Genomic DNA, 26,470 nt, shown 5'->3' with positions numbered 1-26,470 from the left:
TGGCTTAGATCATGTAAAAGGCTGTGCTGCCTTACAAAACTGTTAAATGCAGTTTTACAAATTTGTTCATTGAGATAGTCAACAGATGTAAAAACACTTCACCCAGAAAGCAACTGAACGTCCTATCAGCTCAGCAGTAATTTGGAAAAGGGTGAAATGCAAAAAAAAAAAAAAAAAATTACAGCTGAATGGTTATGAGATTATTTCAAGGGTGAAAAATTGATTCAGAGTAAGTAGTTCTTAGACCTTTATACCTCAAAGTTCCAAGCACCTCTTTAAGATGACTAGGTCCCCCCATAATCTTATATATAGTAACATTGAACTGTTTTTTCTTATTTACTAAATAAGTGATAGGAACATTGATGCATTAAAAAGTGTATACAATGCCTGATAGTGGTGGCAGCAGTGGCAGCGCCACACACCTTTAATCCCAGTACTCAGGAGGCAGAAGCAGGTCTGGACTACATAGTGGGTTCCAGAACAGCCACGGCTATTACACAATGAAACCCTGTATTGAGAGAAAAACAAAAACAAAAAAGTGTTTACAATGAGTAAACAGCTGCAAAAACAACTGGAGTCTGATGCTAAACCAGTGTATAAAGAGAAGCATCTTTTAGACTAAGATTTTAGAATGTATAATTATTTGGGAACAGCCATTCTAATGGAGAAGACATGGAAGATGCTTTTTTTTAATAAATAAATAAATAAATAAATAAATAAAAATCTTTTAAAAGATTTATTATTTTTTATGTGTATGATTGCTTTGCCTGCATGTACATGTATGTATGTATACACTTTACATGCATGTATATATATGTATGTATGTATGTATGTGTGTGTGTGTGTATGTATACATGTGTGCATGTGTGTATGTATACACACACACACACACACACACACACACACACACACACACATTGCATGCATGCCTGGTACCCACAGAGGCAGAAGAGGGAGCTCGATCTCCTGGAGCTACAGTTAAGGATGGTTTGTGAGCTGCCATGTGGGTGCTGGGAACTGAATCTGGATCCTCTGCAAGAGTAGTAAGTGCTCTTAGCTTCTGAGCCCTGGGAAAGCAACTTTGTTTGTTTGAGACAGGGACTCTCTATGTAGGCCTGGATGTTCTGGAGCTCACTATGTAGATCAGGCTGGTCTGGAACTCACAGAGATACCCTTCCTCCTGGAATTGAAGATGTTGAACACCACACCTGGCCTCAGAAAAGCAACTTTTTAACTTTAGCTTACACTACTAGAAGAGCCTGAAGAGATTAAAATCTTAGTGAACAGAGAATTATTTATAATCAGGTACTTAATAACTTAATATTTGTTCTATAAATTTGGTTATTACAAAGTACAACTTTACACTGGCTGGCCACCGGGTGGTGGTGGCACATACCTTTAATCTCAGCACTCGGGAGGCAGAGGCAGGCCTCTGTGAGTTCAAGGCTAGATGTTTTACAGAGTTCCAGCACAACCAGGAGTATACAGGAAACCCTGCCTCTAAAAACCAAATAAATGAATAGATGACAGGTAGGTAGGTAGATAGATAGATAGATAGATAGATAGATAGATAGATAGATAGATAGATAGATAAAACTTTACATTGGAAGAGAGGGCTAGAAGTCTAGCCCCATATCCAAATTAAAATTTTCAACATTTCATCTATGCTAATAACTCCTTGTTCTAAACATCTTTCTGAACCCTGCAGTGTTATCTGCTGTGAACTGTGCTGGCTTTGACTGGAGGAAAAAGGGATAGGGTAACAATGAAGGTAATAGAAAAGAGAGGCCAACAAATGAAAGTTGTAGGAAGTAGAAAATAATGGGGAAATGATATAGATCAAGGTCTCCAAGAAAATTATCAAAATCCAGTATCACAGTTAAGTGTCCAAGAGTGACCAACCACAAAAATACTACTGACCTCCTTTCTCTCATGATATTGTGAAGATCAAGTAATTAATGGAATCACTATTTTTAGTGCTCATCTGCTATAAACTTTAAGTGACTCTTAACAAAGTAAGTCAGTTTACCTCTCAAATAGTCATAAGAATGAGCTCATGAGCTAGACTTTGTTTAATATTTGCTACTTTTGATGAACAAAGTACTTCACTTCCCTGTGTGCTGATTTCTAATCTAAAAAAACAAAAATGAGATTATTATCTGCCTTGCAGAGTGGTTTTAAGGACTTCATTTTATAAATACATTATACTTACAATGGTATCTGGCACATAATAAATTATTGATCTCTCTCTCTCTCTAACACACACAAAATCTGAAGTACCTATTAGACTTGATCAGAGATGTGGAGTAGACAATGGCATATACACATAAAACTAGTATGCAGGTCAGGGGAAAGGCACAGGCTGGAGATGTCCATCCAGAAGTCATCAGTACTGTCTTAAAACCATGGCAGTACTGCCCTTTCTATTGGCTCAAGTTAGAAGTAATCTTTAACATAAATCATCTATCTAGTAATTCAAGTTTAAAATTAACATATACTATAGTACCTTCTGAACCTTTACTATAATACCTTTTTGTAGTCAGAGTTTTCCTGCCTGGCCCAGTCAGGACAAATGTCTCTTACCCGCCAGTCCCACAGTCGCTCAGACCCAACCAAGAAAGCACACAGAAACTTACATTGTTTAGAAACTGTATGGCCGTGGCAGGCTTCTTGCTATCTGCTTCTTCTATCTTAAATTAACCCATTTCTGTTAGTCTATACTTGGCCACATGGCTTGTGGCTTACCAGTGTCTTTACATGTTGCTTTTTCATGGCGGCGGCTGGCGGTGTCTCCCCAGCCTTCTACTTCCCAGAATTCTCTTCTCTCTTGTCCCACCTATACTTCCTGCCTGGCCACTGGCCAATCAGAACTTTATTTACACAGAGCGATATCCACAGCACCTTTTTATGTATTTTATCTGATACTTTGGCTACGGATTAATTCACTTAATCATTTGACAAATACTTACCATAAGCAACTTTGCTAGGCATTAAGAATCCAGGAGTCAATATAATTCCTTTCTTTCTCTGTTTTTGTTTTTGTTTTGTTTTGTTTTTTGTTCTTTTTTTTTCTGAGACAGAATTTCTCTGTGTAACAGCCCTAGCTGTCCTAGAACTCACTCTAGACCAGGCTGGCCTCAAACTCAGAGATCCACCTGATTCTGCCTCCCAAGTGCTGGGATTAAAGGTGTTTGCCACCACACCTTGCAACTCCTTTCTTTACAGAGATTTCAGCCTGAACAGAAATGTGTATGTTACTTGAATGGTCACATGAATACAATATAAAGTTATAAACTGTGATACAGTATAAGAAATTATAACAAGGAAAGTTAATGACATTAGGAGAGAGGAAATCACTTAAAATTTTCTATTAAGGGATATAAGTAATAATTAAAGAAGGGGCCATGAATGGGAGTCACAGGAGGAGCCAGAGTGGAGGGAAGGAGGAGTGGGGATGATGTAGATACCATGCTCATGTACTAAGGTCTCAAAAACAAGTTTAAAAAAATAACAAATGCAAATGATCAAAATAATAACAAAACAAACAAATAAGGAGAAGCTACTATACACCTACTAAAAGGTACCAAAACAATGATACCACCAAATGCAGGAAGGATGTAGAGCAACAGTAACTCTTGTTCATTGCTCCAGGAAATGCAAAATTGTATAGCCACTACAGAAGAGTTTGGCAACTGTAGTTGGAGAGCTTCTCTCCAGGTGCCACCAAGCCCCCGCAGTCCCATAACCCACGTATAAAATAATCATACAGACACTTATATTATTTAAACTGCTTGGCCATTAGCACAGGCCTACCATTGTCTAGCTCTTACTCTTATATTTAGCCCATTTTTATTAATCTATATTTTGCCATGTGGCTCATGGCTTACCAGTACCTTACATCTTGTCATGGCTGTGGCTGGCAGTATCTCTGCCCAAGCCTTCACTTCCCAGAATTCTCTTCTCTGCTTGTCCCGCCTATACTTTCTGCCTGGCTACTGGCCAATCAGCATTTTATTTACACAGAGCGATATCCACTGCAGGCAACTTCTTGTATGATTAAACATTCTCATACCATTCTGCAATCATGCTCCTTGATATTTGCATAAGAAAACTAAAATGTTACACCTACATAAAATCCTACACACAAATGTTTACCACTTCTTTATTATTGCCCAAACTTGAAAGCAACAAAATGTTCTTTAATAGGTGAATGGATAAAGGATAAACAGTTGTGTACAGGGGAAACAGAGTATTATTCAACACTGTTAAGGTTTGGATCTTAAGATTTGCCCACCTAAGAATCCCATGTTAAGGTATTGGTCTTTGGCTGATGGTATCACTGGGATGTAGTGGGAAATGCTGAGGTAGGGCCTAACTGCCAGAAATAGGTCAATGGAGGTACATCTTTGAAGGCTATTTTGGTACACAGGTCCCTTCATCTCTTTCTCCTTACTTCCTGGCTACTCCAAAGCAGATTGCTTTCTTCTATCATGGTTTTCTGCCACCATGGGCCTCATCACAGCTCCCAAAGCATGGTCATTTCACCTAATTGAACCGAAATTTATCAAACCATGAGCCAAAAAAACCTCTCCCTCTTTATGTTTCTCTGGTATTATGTCCCAGGGACAAAGTGTTGTCTAACATAGCACTAAACCAAAATGAGATAGACAGCCATGAAAAGATATAAAATGGGGACAAAGAGATGGCTTGGTGTTTAAGAACACTTATTGCTCTTGCAGAGGATGCAGGTTCAGTTACCAGCAACCACATGGCAGTTCACAATCTTCTGTAACTCTAGTTCCAGGGGATCCAACACCCTTTCTTGGCTTCCAAGGAGCACCAGGCACACAGGTGGTACACAAACATACAATGCAGGCAAAAAACCCATGCACACAAAACAAAAATAAAGAAATCTCTAAAAGACATAGAGGACACTTAAATGAACATCACTAAGTGAAAGAAGCCCATGTGAGAGGCTACTATATGATTCCAATTATGACACTCTGGAAAAAGCGTTACCATTGAGACAGTAAAAGTCTTGGTGGTTGTCAAGGGCTAGGAGGATTTTTAGGGCAATAAAACCATTCTTTATGATTCTCTAATGGCAGATATATATTGTTAAACACTTGTCAAGATGTGTAAGCCTTAGCCACATGGTAACATCCAATCTTCCTGCACTATGAAGCTTTGGCAAAGCCTCTAAGTAAAGCTCTTTCTCCTCCATCCTCCTGCAGCTTTTTGATCATCCCTCTCACAGTGCCTAGAACCAGTTTCTACTGTAAGGGAAGCTTTAAAAACAGAGACAGACTCATTCTTCCTATCCCTGGCATCCAGGAAATAAAAGGCACATAACATTTGAATAAACACATGAGTGGATAATTATGAAGACCTTCACTCAGAGCACAGGGCTGTATTTTAAACCTTGGTTAGCATTTAATCTGTAGAACCTTCCAAATGACCCACTTGCTTAATTGTTTCTTCTTCTGGAAAGAACCACTGCCTTGATGTTTAGAAGTAGCATTATGTTGACAAATGGCCTTGCAAAAATGCAATGTACTTATTCTACTCCCATCAATGTGTTTTAAGAGTCCAGTCTTGATTTCATAGTCACTTCCACTTTTTCACTTCCCAGAGAACGTAACTTAGAGTTAGGAAAGAAGAGGGTAAATGAAGACAAAGTCAAAACGATTCAGCCAATAAATAGTTTAATGAGAACCAAGGTCTATAACATAGATAGCAGTAACTGTGCTGGTAGCCTTCTGCTGTAGCCCATCTGGGGATAACCAACTACATTTAACCCACATTTGAAAAGAAGGCCCTTTTGAATGTCACCCATCAGTATCCATCTTCACAGAAGACACCAATCTGGGGGCACACTCTCAATGTTAATACTTCCTCTTAGGGAAGAGGTAACACAAATGCATAAACAACCTTAAGTCATCCTTCTAGTCTCCCATTAGAGGGCCCTTGGGAGACCACTGGTTCTGTAAACACATCTTTGTCAAAATACATTAGGAACACAAAGGAGAACAGTAGAAAGGGTGGCAGGGCTGGGCTCAGAGATGTTCAGTTCTTAGATCTGAAGCCTCTTGAGCTGCTCATATGTAATAAAAAACTGAAAAATGAGTCAGGGAAGATTTCTGAGTTGATACTGAAAGTTGAATCAATTTTGAAACTGCATTGCATTCTCTTAAATAAATGTACTTAGTCTAAAAGGGATTGCCTTAAAAGACTTCTCTTAAGATAAAATGTGTTGAATGCCTACTATGTACCCATCATGATCAATGGTACTCAGCAATGAAAACAGATTATAATAAAGTTATAGTTTCCAAAAGCAAACAGAACAAACACAACACAACACACAATTTCAAAGAGAGAAAGAAATATTCTCTCTGTTCAGCCTACAGATAGCAGAAGGGTGGGGAACTATTTTCCACCCCTGCCAAGCTCACAAGAACACACATAGCAGCACACACAGTATCCAGCACATGGCTCTAAACACATGAGGTGTTCCAGCATGGCTGAAGGGGAGACATGCACTCACAATAATAGAATCCCACTTGGCTGTGGATTCTTTCACTGTGTAAATGCTTTGTGTCCTGTTAGGATTTTCCAGCTATTTGGGTCTCATAGTTATTTGTTAAGAAATCTAGACCACGCTGGGTGGTGGTGGTACACGCCTTTAATCCTAGCACTCGGGAGACAGAGGCAGGCGGATCTCTGTGAGTTCGAGGCCAGCCTGGTCTACATAGCAAGATCCAGGACAGGCTCCAAAGCTACACAGAGAAACCCTGTCTTGAAAAATTTTAAAAAAATTTAGAAATCTAGATCACAATAGCATGCACTTTCCTGTGAGTATCTTCCATCAGTGTTGCTAAAATTTTCATAGCCCTTTTAAGACCGGCTATGCTTGACATTTTGTTTGATTACATTTGTTTGTTTGGTTGGTTGGTTGGTTGTTTGTTTACTATTTGCTGGGGAGGGCATGCACCTGCCAGTGTGTGCATGGAATTCAGAGAACAACTGGCTTTGCTTGACATTTTGTTGCATTACATTTATTTGCTTATGTAGTTAGTTAGTTAGTTAGTTAGTTGTTTATTTGTTGGGAAGGGTATGTACCTGCCACAGCATGTGTATGGAGTTCAGAGGACAAGTTACAGGAGCCAATTCTCTCCTTCCACCATAAGTCCCAGAGATTAAACTCAGGTCACTGGGTATGGAGGTGAGCACCTTTATACATGGAGCCATCTTAGACATTATGATCTGAAGAGGAACATTTGGCACATCTTTTCTGTCACTTTAAGTGTGTATTTGCCTCCAAAGGAAAGTTATTTCCCTATTGGTTCCATTCACACTGGTCTCCAGTGGGATGCTTGAGTTTCTTACCTGCCTCTATAAAGCATTTACTATCAAAATTATCTTCCATAACATAGGATTACCTGGGACATTACAGCACAGGCTTGTATTCTCAATTTCTAAAAGGATACAATGATGTTCCAGGGTCCAAGTCGAAGCCAGTTTGGCCAAAATCCTTTATAGAGGGCAAAAAAGCCTTCATGTTTCCACATCTGAGGTAAAGACATAACCAAAAATAGTGAATTTTCCTTTCTTTTTATATTTGACAACCATTTTCCATGCCCACCCCCAACAACTTTGGCTATAATGAATGATCTCTTTTCTGAAGATATACTTTGGAGTCTAAATAATTGGTAGTCTAAATCCATCAAACCATTATTCAACAATTATTACTGAGTACCCAACATATACAACACATACTTCTTAATTCTGGGAATATAATTGTAAAGAAGAGCTGGTCACAGCAGCACATGCCTATAATCTTTGCATTCTGGAAGTAGAAGAAGTAAATAGGGAGTTCAAGGCTATCCTTAGCTATACAGTGAATTTGAGACCAGCCTAGGCTACATGAGACCCTGTCTCCAAACAGCCTAATTAAATTTAGTGGGTCACAAACAAACAAAAAGGATAAGAAATAGAAGTTGCTGGGTAGTAGAAGGGAGTTTTGAGGGAGAGTGACAGGAATAAGAGAGGATAATAATGCAGGATAATTGATCCAAGTTTTTTTATATGAATGAATGTAGTGAAATTATGAATAATAATTTTACAGGCATTATTATATCTGCAGTAACTAGAGATAGCTACATAAAGTGATGGCACACCTAAAGGACACTATTGAAGTGTGATGCTAATTAGTCTTATCAATAAAAACCAAGAGCAAATATCAGGGTGAAAATCAGAGAAGCAGAGCAGCAACCACTCAAGACTTCTTACCTCTATGAATCCTCTACCAGAAAGAAGGGCTGAGATCCTGTTCCCACCCTCCTTATGTTCCTGTCTCGACATCCCGATTGTTCTGGGATTAAAGGTATGAGCCTCCCATGTGCTGGGATCAAAGGCATAAGCCTCTCAATTGCTGGGATTAAAGGTGTGAACCACCACCACCTGGCCTCTATGGTTGACTAGTGGCTAGCTCCACCCTCTAATCTCCAGGCAAGCTTGGAGAACACAAACAAAATATTGCACAACATTTCTCCCTTTTTGTCTAAATACAATAAGTACAATAACTATAGGCAAGAATTATATTAACAATGTCTAGTCCATTAACATTTGACAAATTCAGAGAAAATACTCCATTATCTATTCTGTCTTGGTGAGTCCAAGCGGTTGTACCTAATTCACTTTCTATCCTAACTTGCATTATCACATTTCTATAACCTGTTCCCAGTCATCCATATCCTTGTGTAGTCCTCACTCACATCATAACATATCAGGACTGTTGTGAGTTACCAAAAGAACATAGCAGAAATTAACACTGCTAGACTATAAAAGGTATATATCCTCCTTTCTTGAATTATTCACTCTGAAGGAAACCAGCTGTCATATCATGAAGGGAGGCCTACATCACAGAGAGCTGAAGCATTTAACTAACACTGCCGAGTCATCTTTGAAGCAGATATGCTAGCCCCAATCAAGCCTTGATGATGACTGAAGCCCTGGCTGACATACAACCTCTTAAAAGGTCTTAATCTAGAATAATTCAACAAGGCTGATTTTCTATTCCTGATCCCCCCAAACTGGAAAAGAATAATTGTTCTTTCAAGACCCTGAGTTTTAGAGTAATTTGTTACACAGCAGTATATAGCTTATACAGTCTGTGCCCCTATAGAATGTATATTCTAGTGTGGACAAGCAAGTACACACATTGTTATAGATAGACAGATATTGGTAGATATTGATATATTGACACATATTGTATCCAGAAATGATAGAAGGGATGAAGAAAGCAAGGAAGGGAATAAGGACTTGAGAAAGTCATTTGCCTTCTCTAACTCTGTTTTCTACTTTTAAAGTTATTGTGACTCCATGGTATATTTCATGTCAATGCTTTAAGAACCATGTGTGAGGAACAACATGAGCTACTTTACATTGTGGTGCCCTTATTTATATAGTAGGGGGTCTCTATGCACCAAATGGTCTCAAGAATTAGATGACAAACTAAAAGTCAAAAGCTGATGTCATATGCTGAATTCTGCCAAAAAGTAGTTTATAAAATAGACAAATATCTATTAAGTAATGGCAATATGTTGGGTATTTTGTCAGATACTGAGAAATGTTGTTCTGCCTTTTCATTGGTGAAATGAACTTTACCATTGTTTTAAGAAATGGACACATTTTAATAAGATAATGATATGAGCAGCCAGATTTAAAAATATCTCTCTTCTCATCCTACAAATTAAGAATCTAGAAATAAGTGTCCTCATTAACCACTTGGGAGTGGGGAGGACAAATAATTACATAGTAATGATACTACTGATAGACAGCCATAGATAAGCTGCTTCTACTAATGGACCTCCAGCAAATTCTGAAGGACTCAAGCCAAAATCCATGTTTTCATTTTTACAACTACTCAAAATAAAGCTGAGATGCAGATAACCTAAAGATCTATAATTAAATGACAAGAGACTTCAGACATAATCCAAGTATCCTTACCTCAAATACCACAATAAAATCCTAATTGGTCTAAGATCTCCACCTACAAACTAAAATCAATCTTTAAGGATTGTAAATCAGACCATATTATATCCCTACTTAAAAGTTCTCAGGTGGCTTCATTCTAGTTGTAAATTCTCTGCAATGATCTGCAGGATCCTTCATGATTTAGACCCTGTCCCTCTCTGCAGATTCACTTCCTACTACTTTCTCGTTCATTCACCACACTCAGCCACACAATCCTGAGTTTTAACTCTAATACATCCAACTCATTTCAACTCAGGTCTTTTATAATCTCTTCTTTCTTTATGAAATGGTTTTCTCAAGGTTTTCACATGGCCACCTCCTTCCCATTATCCAAATTATCCATAAGATTTCTTAAGCATCCTAGCTGAAGGAATTCAGACCACCAAGTTGTTATTTCAATATGCTGTTATTTTCTTCATAATATTTACTTATATCTAAAATTATTTGTCTATCTCTCTCAACTACATTATAACTTTCAATAGAGAATGTTTTTGCCTTGTTCATCTCTATATACCCACCACCTCATACCTCTTGGAACATTAAAGTTTTGTTGATTTTATAAATGCACACACACAAAAATAGTATGATGCTCTAACAGTTCCAAAACTCATCTGAATCCTTATAATTCTCCAGGACATTTGAAGAAGCAGGTTATGTGTAAACAAATAAGAACTTCTGCAGGTAAACACAGATAACAGAGTTCTGCAATAAATATATCAAAATATGGTATTAATATATTAATATCTACCAATACCTATCTATCTATATCAATTTGTGTATTTGCTTGTCAATATCACTAGCACATACCTTCCATAGGGGCACTGACAGTATAAGTTATCTGTTGCTGTGTAATAAATGAATACATCGATTTAATAAATAACTTGTCCTGGAAAAACTAATAAATGGAAATGTATGCATCTCTGTTTTCATGAATCTTTACTGGGACAAACAGTAAAAGCAATTCCAATAAAATGTACTAAATATGAATAAAATGTGACACAGTCATGCAATGTAGTATTTTATTCAGCAATAAAAAGAAGCAAAGAATTGATACATGCTACTATGTGTGAACCTTGAAAGCATGCTACTTTGAAAGGAGCCAACTAAAAAGGTCATACAATATGATTCCATTTTGATAAAATACTTAGAACAGACATATTGATAGAAATAGGAAGTAAGCTAGTGTTTACTTAGTTCTGAGGGGATGGGAGAAATAGAGGTGATAAAAGGGTAAATAGGTCATTTTTCAGGTCATAAAGATGCTCAAAAATTGGCCAAGTAATTGTTATCCACATCTCATCATTATATACTACACACCATTTTGAATGAATTATTTTAACAATATGTGCATTTGTCCTCAATGAAGACTTAACTATATATTAAGAGAGAGAGAGAGGGAGAGGGAGGGAGGAACAGAGAGAGAATGGTTAATGCTATGACAGGAATTTTAAGAAACCCTGCACACTCAGAAGGCAGAGGCAAAGGAATCATATGTTTGGGGCCAGACTGGACTAAATAGTGAGTTTCAGACAAGTCTAAGCTACATAGCAAGATACTTTCTCAAAAAAAATAAACAAATATAAATAAAGAAAAAATAAATAAATAAGCAAAAGGAAAAAAGAAACCTTGCATATATAATCTAGTCCAATGGTCAGTAAAGGCTCTTGTGGAAAAAGATATGCATCTGGAGAATCTATAGGAGTGGGAAAAAGCAAAAGGCACATTTAAGTTATTATAGCAGGTATCTAAGAAAGTACATGGATGAATACTTAGGAGAAAAAATCTAGGGCTGGACAACTTCCAGTGCATTTGGAATGTAGAAAGGGAGAATGGGGGGGGGTGAAAAGGATACTAAAGAACCATACACTTCTTTACAGAAGTAGTGACTGACTGAGACAGCAATCCTCTGTAGGATACAGTTTGGCACAAGCCTTGACTGCAAAAACCGTATAGTGCTTTAGCATCCTCAGAAAGTAAAAAGGTTGTGAACTATTTTATCTTCTCTTTGGTTATGTACCAATCTGGATGCTAATGATCCCAAGGACACTCACCTATAACAACAAAATTCCTCCAACTTAGGCCGAATATCTCCTCATCAAACTACGCATCAAAAATAATGTCTCCTATAAAATCTGTTCTTTCAAATTTTTGTATGTATATGGATGTTTGTCCACGTACCACATGTGTGCCTGGTGCTCACAGAGGCCAGAAGATGCTGTTGGATCCCCTGGGACCGGAGTTACAGATGCTCATAAAACTGTCATGTGGGTGCTGGAAATTGAACCCAGGTCCTTTGCAAGAGTAGCTAGTACTCTTAACTGCTGAGCCCTATTCATCTATGTCTCCATCACTGAATGCCACCATCTGGTCACCAAATCCAAACCCAGGAAGTCATCTTTGACATCACCTCCTCCCCACACCTATGTATCATCTCAACAAAACTCTATTATTCTAATTATTCAAGATTATTAAATTAATCTCAACTAAATTATTCTCAAATCTGTCCTATCTTCTACACTCCCAGTCATATTGAGGCTCAGGCCTTCATCCTTTCTCACTCAGATCATTACAGAAGACTTTTAATCAACATCTTTATCTGCAGGTCAATGGCTCTTTAAGTCAACCAGATCAGAATCAGTACTACCCGGGAACTTCCTGGAAATACAAATTCTCAGGTCCCATTTCTCATATGATGAATTAATTCAAGTAATTCTGAAACATGTTAAACTTAGAAGACTCATTCACTGTCCCACCCTTATTTCCTTAGATTAGTGGTCTTCAAACTTGGATGAACACACAACCACCTGTGAAATTCTAAAACTTTTGATAACCCAGGTTCTGAGTTGACTGATATAAGGCAAACATGGGAGCTGTGAAATTAATGAGTGATTTCAGTGTATACCCAAGATTGAGAACCACTATCTTAGATCCTATTTCCACAAAGACAAAGTGACCTACTTAAAATACAAATGGGACCTGATTAAAGCTCTCAATATCTGAAGTGTCTTGGTACAACATTCAATACCCTTTATAACCCAACCTATAGCAGTAATCTCAGGGAAGCACCAAGTGTTCTAGTTAAGAACGCTTCCTCACGCCAACGGATCTGAGTTTACTGCAGCAGTCTAGTGAGCCCTCAAGGCTTCAATGGCTACCTTAAGGGATAGTGAGGAGAACTCAGTGACTGAATCCATGGGAGTCTCATTAGAACAGCTCCTCTCATGCAATACAGCATTCAACAAAAATGAGTTATTATTCAATTTACTAACATCTCCAGAGAACGTACTTCAAACTTCTCAAGTGTGGGCTATAATTTCCTACCATAGATTTCTGAGTTTTATCACTTTTTAGGCTGTATGGATTATCTATCTGTAACTGCCAGTACTTTAGTAATAGCTATAATTTCCCTTTAGCTATTAAAATAGTGCCCCATAAATAATAAATAGCTGTTCAATGAAACTGATAACAGCAGAAAAACCATATGGCCCCTTCACATTTTATCCCTGAATTTGTTTTTATAGCAGTAATGTAACAAATACTTCTGTATACATTTATGACATTCAACCCCAACAGGAATACTCAAAGCAAAATGTGATCAACTGAACAACCTGGAACTTAAATCAAGTATTGGGTTTGAGGTTTCTTAAGTACCAGGCTTTCTAGGACAGGGTCTCTCTTATTTGAGGCTGGAAAACATGGGATATTATACATCCTATTAAATATTTTATTTTGTCTGTATAGGTGTTTTGTCTGCATGTGTATCATATGCTATGTGCATGTAGTGCTCATAAAGGCCAGAAGAAGGTGTTGGATCCCCTGGCATTATAGACAGTTGTAAGGCATCATGTGGGTGTTGGGAATTAAACACAAGGCCTTTGGGAGAGTAACCAGCACTCTTAAGTGCTAAGCTATCTCTCCAGGCTCTTGATTAAAAAAAATAGAATCTCATACATAAGTACTCATTTATATCACTTCCACCCTTCCTGCTCCACTTCCACCTTCCCCTTCCATGACCTCAGGTATACTCAATCTTGAAATTCTACAGAGTGCTATTAACACATGTATCCTGTATTTTCAAGCATTTGAATTGGAATAATATTAAGAAGTACTACACATTAGCAAATTTCCTAGGAGATAGGTTATTTGTCTTTGAATGATTCTCAAAAGCTACTGAAAATACACATAATGGTTGTTTGATGTTCAGAATATGTAGCAAGAAGAATAAAGACTGAAAAAAAGTCTTAAACACCAAAGAAAAACTGAAAGTGTAACCCAAATCCACAGTGCACATACCTTTAAAATACCATCCAAAGTACCCTTGTAGAGGTCCACATGGCCCACTATTGCCCTCTGATTCATCATTCGCGTTCTCACAACATCAACTGGGTTAGATGCCAGAGCCCCAGCCAAACCACAGGTAAAGCTAGAACTAAAGGAGAAAACTAATTTAGAAGACAGATTATTCGCACTTCCACCACTTGCCCACTTAAAGAGAACTTATGCCAAAGGCAAAAGGTATAATAACTCAGATCCATTAGATAAAGCCTGACATTCCCTCATTATAATCTAAAGAGAAAGACACTACTTTCTAATAAAAGGCTGTCCCTTCCATTCTCATTCTAAAACTCGGCCTCTAAAACTAAGCAGGAAGTGCCCTGTACTACTGATAAGTTACATAAAATTTTCTGACCACAGTATCATATGCCAAATGCATTTAAGTAGCAGAATATCATAGAGGTTACACGACAAAAAAAAAAAATGCAAGATGAGAGCAGAAATAGTCTTCATCCAAAAACTGTTTAGCTTCAGAAACTCTACAAAATTTGACCCTTTTTTTCTGGGTCCCATGAAGAGCAAATTTCCCTTCAGATAAGGAAAAATAAAAGCTAGAAAAATAATGTGCTTATAAGAAGTACAGGTTGATGGGACCTGGCTGCAGCTCAGTTCAGTATTTGCCTAGCAAGCATGAAGGCCAGGCTTCAATCCCTAGCACCGAAGAAATAGGTTGTGCTAGTGCCCTTTGCACATCTGTAATCCTAGCACTCTGAAAGTAAGGGCAGGAGGATCAGAGATTCAAAGTAATCCTTGGCTTCACACTGACTCTGGGGGCAGTCTGAGCTCCATGAGGCCGTTCCTCCAAAATACGTAAGTAAATAAAGCACAAGCTATCTAAGAATATCATACAAGCTGGGCGGTGGAGGCACACACCTTTAATCCCAGCACTTAGGAGGCACAGGCAGGTGGATCTCTGAATTCAAGGCCAGCCTGGGCTACAGAGTCAGTTCCAGGACATCCAGGGCTGCACAGAAAAACCCTGTCTCGAAAAACAAAACAAAACAAAAGAGTATCATACAAACATCTAGTAGGTCTCTACACTATACACACAGTTCCTAAGTGGCCAGGTGTCCACAGTATCTGAGGATAAGTGCAGTTAATGGAAGGGGGGAAATATAATCAGAGTACTTCATATGCATGTTATGAAAATGAGCATGTTATGTTATTATATAATACAAATGTGAGAAAATGTCATACTGAAACACATAATCTTCTATAATGAATATATACTAATTAAATTATGAGAAAAGTAAATAACATGAAATGTCATAATAAAACCCACTATTTTATATAATTAATATATAGCAATAAATTTAAAACATACAATATCCAGAAGGCTTGAAGTATTGGCCATAGGAGACAAGTGTTAAGGTCATACATGTCAGTTATAAATCTACCTGATGATACCGGTAAAAGAGGCTTCTTATGTTCAAACTGCTAAACACAGAGACTGAAACAAACACAGCTCACTTACACAAAATGTGTTAAAATGGTGTCTCCCAGCATTCCCGACAGTATCAGGTGCTTCTTGGTAATATCATAAACTGGCAACTCCACTCCCACAACGATGGCAGCACGCTGAGCAGTTGGGACCACACCCTACAAAACCAAAGTGACATCAGACACCTGAGAAACACAGAGTGGCAAAGATCTTAAAAGTGAACAAAAATTGGTCGATGGTGGAAATTACCAGAAAAATAAACTCAAAAATGTATAGTTCATTCTTTCAAATCAGTGCCTAACACTGAGATGTTTATTATTCCTAATCAACAAGCTGTACTACAAATAAAACCCTTCCTAACACCTAAAGCACAAAAGACAAAAAAATATAGATAAAATATGTTAAGTTGGACTATACCATAATCCAAAACTTGCAATTTAAAAAATACCATGGAGTGAGGAAATAACACACACAATGGAGAAATACTTGAAAATCATAAATAATTCAGTCATTAGAAAAATATACATCAAAACCACAATGACAGTCACGCAATGGTGGCACATGCCTTTAATCCCAGCACTTGGGAGGCAGAGGCAGGTAGATCTCTAAATTTAAGGCCAGCCTGCTCTACAGAATGAGTTCCAGTACAGCCAGACCTACCCAGAGAAACCCTGTCTCCCCAAAAAACAATGACATGCTATTTCATATCTACTGGGATGACTGCAGTCATGTTTTCTAAGTAAAATGGTAAGTGTTGGTAAAGATGTGAGGAAACTGGAACCCTTACCACTGCTGATAAATACATAAAATAGAGCAACAACATGGTAAACAATTTGGTATCTCCTCAAAACATATAACATAAAATTAGCAAATGATCGAGCAATTCCCGTTATAGTTCTATACCCAAGAGAACTGAAAGCACATTTTCTTTTGTTGTTGTTGTTGCTGCTGCTGTTGTTTGAGACAGGCTTTCTCTGTGTAGCCCTGGCTGTCCGGTCCTGAACTCACTCTGTAGATCAGACTGGCCTTGAACTCACAGAGATCCACCTGCCTCTGCATCAGGAATGCTGGGATTAAAAGTGTACACTGCCATCACCTGGCCTGAAAACACATTTTCATGCAAAAAATGTACATAGCAATGTTCACAACAATAGCTAGCATATTATTGAAAAGCACAAAATAATCCAAATGCTCATTAACTGTTGAGTAGACAAATGAAAGACACAGCATATCCCCAAAATGGAATCGTTATTTGGCCACTAAAAGAAATGATATACTGAGACTTGGGGCGTAGCTCAGTGACAGAAAGAGAGGAGGGAAGGAGGGAGGGGCAGGAGGGTGTGCATAGCTACTCCCTGAAGACTGACAGAATACAATCCTACTTGGATGAAACGTGAAAAGTAGGCAAATCTATATGGACAAAAAGGAGAGTGGTGTGTTCTGAGGATTGGCAGTGATGGCAATGACCACCAAAGGTAATGAAATGTCCTCAACTTGGACAACAGAGACGGGGGCATAAATCTATGAAACCACCTGATATTACTGTCTATTTTAAAGATGAAAATTTTTACAATGTGTGAATTTTCCCAAAAAAGCTGTTCGGAAAAAATAAGATCATAAAGGAAAAGGCACTGAAGAGGGCAGAGTTCAGTAATGAAGTGGCGAGTTAGACGGTTCCTTCCATATGACGCCCAAAATAAGATGTCAGGGCAACAATGGGGAGTCTGTATCACAAGGACAGAAAGAGAACATGAGGAATCAAGGAAGAGGTTAAAAGACGGCTAAAAACACAGAGACACAGAAAGGTGAGGCAATGAGACCTAAGGAACAGTCCGTAGCTCCAGCCCCATCAAGAGGGTGAGAAAGATGCTAAGTAGCAACCACACATAAGCAGTAGAATCCGGGCAGTCTGAGTGGCAACCAAGTGGCAGTCCCATATGGAGATTTACTGTGACACTGAGTGTTCCTGAATGGCAGGCTATCATTGGAGAAGCAGTCCACTGCACCACTCCCCAAATGTTGGAGTGTAATGATCAGGTAGCATCTTGAAAGGGGCCCGTTGCTTGACTGAGCTATTCTATAGAACTGAAACTGAGCACAAGCCCAGGAATAGGAATACTTAAGACACCTAGGGATACCCTGTCACAGTGTCTGGATGGAAGATGCCCATCAGAAAAAGCCACATAGAGAGAGGGTTCAACACAGACTTACTGAATTTTAAGCGGAAGGAAGTGTGAGGCATGGAGGATGAGGAGAGAATGTGCTCCCATCCTCCACAGTGAGCAGCGAATCCTGTTACCTGTGGATTGCATCAGAGGCTGAGAACTCTAAGCTCTCACAGAGGACCTGAGTTCAGTTCCTAGCACCTACATCAGGTAGATCACAACTGCCTGTAACTCCAATTCCAGAGGGATCCCTTTCCTCTCCTTTAATTCCAAAGCACCTGCACTCACAAACACATACCCATACATAAATACATACAAATGTTCATAATAAAAATGTTTTTAAAAATATAATCATGAGCCCTTAGGAAAGGATAAATCTTGATAGAGCAGGTAAATAAAAATTAGGAGAGAAGAATCAAACATTATTAACTCTTTAAATAAGGCAATGACTAAGATAAGGAAGAGACAGAAGAGTACATACCTTTTCAATAACAGCATTAAGTGTAAATGATATTAAGTCACTAAATTAAAAAGCCACAGACTGGTTACATGGAATCAAAAGAAGAACACTCAAGACCTAAATGTTTGTTATCTATAAATGACTTGCCTCACTAGCAAAGACATACTAAATGGAAGGTAACAAAAAATGATATTCAAAGCAAAGAGAATCTGAAAGTAAACAGAATTAGCTACTCCCATAGGTGACAAAGCTGATTTCGAAGCAAAGTTATTAAGAAAAACTAAAGAGGGTCCCTGGCTGGGGTTATGGCTTAGTAATACACTACTTGTCTGGTATATAAGGCTTAGAGTTCAACCTCTAGCAAAGAAAGGAAAGATGGTCACCACATATTAATAAATAGAATAATCAACCAAAAAAAATATAACAACTGCATATATACATGTACCAAATAATGGTGCACCCAATTTCATAAAACAAACATGACCAACATAAAACGACAAGTAGGTACAGAAGCAATCATACTGAGCGACTTCAGTAACTCATTGCCACCAATAGATCTCATCTAGGCAAAAACAATAAAGAAACCAGTTAAACTATAATACAGATTAAATGGACAAAATAGACATGCGCATCTACAGAATATTATACCCAACAGCTATCTAATACAAATTCTTCTCAGTAGCCCATGGAAATTTCTACAAAATACATCATATTTTAGGCCATATAAAAAGTTTTAAGGAGCCAGGCATGATAACACCACCTTTAAACCCCAGCACTTGGGCTGGAGAGATGGCTCAGAGGTTAAGAGCACTGACTGCTCTTCCAGAGGTTCTGAGTTCAATTCCCAGCAACCACATGGTGGCTCACAACCATCTGTAACAAGATCTGATGCCCTCTTCTGGCCAGCAGTCATACATGCTGTATACATAATTAATAAATAAATCTTAAAAAAAAAAAAAACCACATCACTCAGGCAGATCTCTAAGTTCAAGACCAGCCTGGTCTACACAGCAGGTTGCAAGTCAGCCAGGGATACACAGAGAAACCCCATTTCAGTTAAAAAACAAACAAACCTGTAGCATGAATCTTAAGGTACTTGTTAATAGAAACAAACCTGAGGCCAGTTATTGGGGTGAATGCTGGAAGATCAGAGAAGCAGAACAAGCCACGGCTATCTCACCTTGCTAGTTCCTCTGGTGATCCTGTTTCCTCAGGCTGAAAGCTTCTGAGTCCTCCTCCACATGAATCTCAGCTGAACTGTGCTGCTCCAAAGCCTGAACGCTTAACCAACCAAATGCTTAACTAACTACATGCTTTACTCTTCCTTTAGTTCCTGGTCCTCAGGCTTTATATACATTTCTCTTTTTGTCCCCACTCCCTGGGATTAAAGGTTGGGTTTCTGGGATTAAAGGCGTGGGTCACCATGTTGGCTTGTCTCCTTGAACACACAGAGATCCACCTGGCTCTGTCTCCCAAGTGCTGGGACTAAAGGCGTGCACCACCACCGCCCCACTTCTGTTATGGCTTACTCTTCCCATTTTCTAGCCACCATTTTTGGCTTTGTTCTAGTGGCTGTCTGTTCTCTGACCCCAGATATGTTTATTTCAGGGAACACACAATATTTCAAGGAACACAATACCCACCACACAAACTATGGGGCTGAAGAGTACTGGTTGTTCTTAAATAAGACTAAAGTTCAATTCCCATCACCTCTGCAGGCACTACACACCATGTGGTAAATAGACATACATGCAGGCCATCCATACACATAAATATAGTTGTTGTTTTTTTTATTTTATGAAGGGTTAGAGAGATGGCTCAGTGGCTAAGAGTGTGCACTGTTGTTGCAGAAGACCTGAGTTCAATTCCCAGCACCCATGTCAGGTGGGTCACAACTGCCTGTAACTCTAGCTCCAGGGCATCCATTACATGGCTTCTAAGAGAACCTGCAAACACACAGAGATACATGTAATTAAAAATAAAAAGAATAAATCTTTTCTTTAAGTCTTAAGGGGCTCAATCGTGAAGTGCTTGCTATATGAGGAGCTCACTTCAACTCTCAGTGAGTCCACATTTTTTAAAAAATGGGGTGTGGTGATACATATTTGTAATCTCAGTAGTGAAGAAGAAGAGAAAAGACTCCCTCTAGTGAGAGACCGTCTCAAAATAACAAGGTAGACAGCTCTTGAGGAATCACATCCAAGGTTATTAGTCTCTGTCTAATATATATATATAATAATAATAATGCTTACATAGACACACACACATACGACATCAAAGCAAAAAGGGGATAACATGTGAAGATGAAGGGAATTAGAGGGCAAGTACATGCAATGGGGGGTGAATACAATCAAAACATGCTATATGCATATATGAAAATCTCAGCATGAAACTTTTTTTTTCTTTTTTTTTTTTTTTTTTTTTTGAGCTGAGGATCCAACCCAGGGCCTTGAGCTTGCTAGGCGAGCACTCTACCACTGAGCTAAATCCCCAACCCCTGAAACTCATTTTCTATAATATACACTGACAAAATGTTTTTTTAAAAAATGATAGGCCTGGTGATCCAGTCTTGGCAGTTAATCCCAGCTACTTATGATGTTAAGGGGGAAGAACCCTAAAATCAAGGACAGTGTTGACTACACAAAGAGTTCATGGCTAGCCTTACCAACCGAGTGAGACCCTATCTCTCAAACTATAAAGAAGAAAAGGGGGCTGGAGAGATGTCTCCGAGGTTAAGAGTACCAACTGCTCTTCCAGAGGTCCCGAGTTCAATTCCCAGCATCCACGTGGTGGCTCACAACCATCTGTAATGAGATCTGGCGCCCTCTTTTGTGTATATAATAAATAAATAAATCTTTTGGGAAAAAGAAAAGGAAAGGAAAGGAAAGGACTGCTGATACAGTTCCGTGGTAGAGCGCTTGCATGGGACACACGAGGCCCTAAACTCAATCTGCAGTACTGGAGCAAGTTTCTCTAAACAAGGTGAGACGTGAGTCCACACTCATTACAATGACAAAATAATAAAAACATTGGCAGCTGTGCTTTTTGGTACACACCTTTAATCCCAGCACTTGGGTGGCAGAAGCAGGTAGATCTCTGTGAGTTCAAGTCTACATAGCAAGTTCCAGGCCAGCCAGAACTACATGATGAAATTTTATCTCTAAAATTAAAAAAAAATTGAAAAAGACAACAGAAGTCAGTGAAGTGAGGAAGGGAAACTTCCCAGTGTGACTCCCAGAATGCGAGGGTGAGAAGAAAGAATGACACTAGGGTGAAGGACAAGTGGGAAAAGCTGGGAAAAGGGCAAAGGAAAACAGTCCCTCCCTTACAGGCCCTTCTGCAGCGAGAGACCAATGAACCAACAGAATATGCCTACCCCAACTCTTGTGAGCACAGAGAGCTGGTAAGGCATGACAAGTCAGACTTCTGTCATTATCCCAGTGATGTGAGCAAAGACGGATCCTTGGGGCTTTCTAGACACCCACTCTAGCAGACTCAGTTAAGTTCCAGGCCAATGAGAGATTCTTGTCTATGGTGATATTGTGTCCCCCCAATACATTGTAAACCCTAATAAACTTATCTGGGGTCAGAGGACAGAACAACCACTAGATAGACATAGAGGCCAGAAAATGGTGGCACGCACACCTTTAATCCTAGCATTCTGGAGGCAGAGATCCATCTGGATCTCTGTAAGTTTAAGGCCACACTGGAAACAGCCAGGCTTGGTGACTCATGCCTTTAATCCCAGGAAATAATGCCAGGAAGCAGAAAGGTATGTAAGGATTGAGGACCAGGAACTAGATAGAGGCTGTTAAGCTTTTAGGCTTTCAGCAACAGTTCAGCGGAGATCCATTTGGGTGAGGACTCAGAGGCTTCCAGTTTGAGGAAACAGGAGTGGCTGAGAAGTTGGCGAGGTGAGGTTAGCTGTGGCTGGTTCTATTTCTCTGATCTTTCAGTGTTCACTCCAATACCTGGCTCCCCTGTGTTTTTTGTTTAATAAGACCATTTAGAACTTCGTGTTACACTTGTCTCCAAAAAAAAAAAAAAAAGATAGATGACACTTGAAGTTGTCCTGAAGCATTTTATTAAATGCATGATATGAAATTATATCCAGCACTGCTATTCTAAGTTTAGAGAGAAAGGAATATATACTTTTCAGAAAAGATTAGAAGGAAATACATTAAAACATTTTATCTGTCAGATCAGAGATGAGGTAATTTCATTTTATACTTTCCTTTTATCCTTTTTTATTGTATTTTAATTTTGTGTGTGCATGTGTGTGTTTGTGTTATATGTGTAAGTACACACACGCATGCTACCCATGTGGATGTCAGAGGACAACTTGCAGGAATCAGTTCTCTCCGTCCATCTCATGAGTCCCAGAGACTGAGCTCAGGTCATCAGGCTTGGAGAGAGGTGTCATTACCCAATGAACCATCTCACCAGGCCCTCATTTTTATGCCTATAATTTTTTAAAATTTTCACAAGAAATGTTTTGCCTTTATGAGTTTCATTGATCATTACTCCTTTTGTGTGTGGGCAGGTGCATGGGAAAAAACCTCGGAAGCTACCCACATTGATTTTTGAGACCGGGTCTTTCATAATACTGGGAATGAAGCGCACACCACCGTGCCCAGCTTTTGATAATTTTATGGGGGTTATGGTAATCAAACTCAGGTCCTCATGTTTGTACATCAAACATTTTACCAACAGATATATCCACACAATACAAATTACTTCTTAATTATGCATAAGGGTTTTGTTAAGTACACTTGGACAAAAATAGAGAATCAATGAAAATAAAAAACATTTAAGACTGAAAATAACATATTATGTAAATAAATACTTTCTGAGGCAACTTTTATATTAAAGTATTTCATCATCTCTGAATTCCCAAACCCTAAGTACAGGTGATGCAGCTGTGCCAAAGTTGATTTTGCTGATCTAACAGTAGCTTGCTCTATGACTCTCCCATCTGCTTCACTCTGCTAAACAGAATGACCATTCCCATAAGACCACACTGGTAACCAATAACGTCCTAATTTAGGGTATATTGGCTGATTTCATTCCACAGATGTTATTTATGTGGCCTATACAACATTTCTAAAAGATTTGGTTAGTTGATGATTAAGGGGTTTCACATAGAAATGCAAGTTTCTAGCTTCTCTTGAAAAGTCAAATTTTAGGGGCTGGAGTGATGGCTCAGAGGTTAAGAGCCCTTGTTGCTTTCACAGAGGACCCAAATTCACTTTCCAGCACCCACATAACTTTCTCTAACTCCAGATGAAGGTATCTGATGCCCTCTTCTGGCCTCTGCTGGCACTGCATACATTCTGGCAAAAGACTCATGCACATAAAATAAAAATAAATAAATCTGGGTGGGGGGATTCACTAATGCATGACAGCAACAAACCACAGCTAAAAAGCAGCTATCCTCTTTGAACAGGTAAGGTATACTCCAGCTAACAAGGCAAGCCTTAGCACACAACTGTCTCTCCAACTCTTATATAAGTTCCATTTTGTTAGCACTTCTCTATACAGAGGAGTTAGGAACACCTTGAAATTTCTCAGGAGCAAATGTTACAACCAAGACAAGAATATTAAACAGAATAAAAGGATGCACATATCTGCAACAAAGTAAATGTATTTCTTTGTTGAAACGTTTGGATTTTTTTTTTAATTTGAAACAAAATTGGAGTTTATTAAGAAAAGGTGTCAATACAGATTTGTATGCAGGCATACCGGGGACTGAACCTATGGATTCATGCATGCTAGGAAAAGTAGCCACACTGGGATATACTTTTCTCAGGACTATATTTTTACAGGTATCCTCAGAACTATATTTTTACATGTAAATAAAATGTATTTATTCTTGTGGAATAATCCTTTTGTACACTGTGAAGATGTGTCACTCAGGTTGGTTTATATAAAAAGCTGAACAGCCAATAGCTAGGCAGAATTTTCAGGACAAAGAGGATGCTGGGAAGAAGAATGAAGAAATGCCATGGAGTGAGCAGGATGAGCACTACAGAGATGGGGTAATAAATCTACAAGGCCGAAAGTAAATGAATAGTAATGGGTTAATTTAAGTTATAAGAGCTAGTTAGAAACAAGCCTAAGCTATTGGCTGGGCTTAATAATTAATAATAAGTCTCTGTGTCATTATTTGGGAGCTGGCTGGAGGGAGAGAAAAAGACTCACTACTACATATGGTGCCCACTGTCCAGGCACATATTTCAATATAAAACACGAAAAAGCTTTTTAAAAGGTTCCAAACACAAAAATGGAGTCAAATGCAGCTTCCTAACCCCATAGTCTCTTATGCAGGCGGGAGATACAGAGACATGTCTCCCAGCAACAGCCTGAGGGCTTGACCCATAAACTGTGTGGTGGTTTAAGATCTTGCTAATGCAGACAGAAAAGGTTACAGATATACAGTAAAGCAGGTTCAGATGGAAAAGAACTCTAAATAATTGCAATGTGTTTAACAATGTGTATAGGCTTAAGAAAAAAAGGAAAATAATATATACAGTCATAAAAATAGATGAATAAATTGTTTAAAATAATAGAGTAATGCTTTAAAGAAAGAGTAAAGTAATTTAAAAATAAGGCATGTAGAGATGGGAAATACACAAGGAGTCTGGATCCTGTATGCTGTTGTGTTGTCTTTGAATTTTTTGATTGCTGATAAGCAAAGGCTAGCTGCTGGGAGACACTGGATTGTGAAAGGGACTGTGGAAATAAACCACCCTAGAAACTTTAAGAATGCCTTAACATTAAAATGGAATTCAAAAATTGTATTATTTGGGGGAAGAGGTTATACTTTTGTTTCCACATGCAAAAAAAGACTGTGGATTTGTTCAATGTTAATAGATATCAGATTTGATTGGGGAAAACCCCCTGAAAATCCTAGTTACAGACATAAAGAAATAAACCTAAAATAATTGCAAGATGGGTGACGTATATTGTGTACAATGCACAGTCCATACTTGTGTCAATGCAAATATGTGTATTTATATTGTGTACAATGCACAGTCCATACTTGTGTTAATGCAAATATGTGTGTGTATTTATATATATATACAGTCTGTCTGTGAAGTGTTTAAATAATATACATACATATATATTATCCAGTCTTTAACAGGAAGGAAATTCAATACTTTCTATCACATGGATGAATTTCAGGGACACTGTGCTAAATGAAATCTCATAAAAGGGCAAACTTAGATGAATCCACTTATTTGAGTTACTTGACAAATTCACAAAGACAGAGAGTAGTATGGGAATTGCCAGGAGCTAGGGGAAATTAAGAAAGGTTGTTTAGTGGTTATAGAGTCTCAGTTTTGCATGATGAAATGAATTCATCATGGAGCACAGAGAGGCTCATGAGGCCCTACTCCTCATTGAGGATTTAAAGGCCAGTAACAGTTTCTAGAAGAGAGAGGGGCTCATGAGGCCTCATATCCACCTGAGGATCTATAGACAGTTCATGGTTGCTGGGGGAGGAAAAGACATTTTATTTTAGTGATATACAAATTGGTAAGGTATCCATGCTCCTGTAAATAAAACTAATTAAACACATTGGTTCACAAATAAAAACAAAAACATGGAAGCAGAGAGACACAAACTGGAAAGAGGACAAGGTTCAATGGGAGTAGAAGGGGAACAAGAGGGGAATAAGGGATGAAATGAAACTCATTGTTTAAAACTAATATATGTTAATAAAAATAATCATTTTTTTAATTTCTGGATATTGGTTGCAAACAATGTGAATAGATTCAATACTATTGAAATTTTATGTGTATTGTATAACAATTACCACAAGTAAAATTAAAAATAAAATTTCTTGGTTTCCCTAACCTAATTTATAATCTCATTGTTTGGTTTTTGTCTCTTGGCATCAATTCATGAAAATGTTCTAGTTAGTTCTATTCTTGCTATAAATTGGACTAATCAGGAAAGTACACCCTACTGTTATCAAAAAGCAAACCTCAAGGATCATTAATGGTGCTATGATCACTAAGTAAAAAGTTA

General features: G+C 38.3%; 1 protein-coding gene across 4 annotated transcripts in view; it reads right to left on the bottom strand.

The window, feature by feature from the left end:
* Positions 1–5,688: 5,688 nt before the first annotated feature.
* The window catches only part of Slc25a14 (solute carrier family 25 member 14), a 38,636-nt gene continuing 17,854 nt past the window's right edge, over positions 5,689–26,470 (bottom strand). For all 4 annotated transcript variants that reach the window (XM_036174909.1, XM_036174910.1, XM_036174911.1 and 1 more), the window contains 4 exons: positions 15,845–15,969; positions 14,329–14,464; positions 7,488–7,568; positions 5,689–6,115 (listed from right to left, as the gene is read on the bottom strand). In XM_036174909.1, the coding sequence (XP_036030802.1) occupies positions 6,074–6,115; positions 7,488–7,568; positions 14,329–14,464; positions 15,845–15,969 (384 nt within the window). In that variant the 3' untranslated portion in view covers positions 5,689–6,073. The remainder of the gene's footprint in view (positions 6,116–7,487; positions 7,569–14,328; positions 14,465–15,844; positions 15,970–26,470) is intronic.

This window comes from Onychomys torridus, chromosome X (genome assembly GCF_903995425.1).
Source record: "Onychomys torridus chromosome X, mOncTor1.1, whole genome shotgun sequence".
NCBI classification, from domain to species: domain Eukaryota; kingdom Metazoa; phylum Chordata; class Mammalia; order Rodentia; family Cricetidae; genus Onychomys; species Onychomys torridus.
The sequence above is the reverse complement of the archived record's forward strand: the minus strand, read 5'-3'. Positions and strand labels throughout refer to the sequence as shown.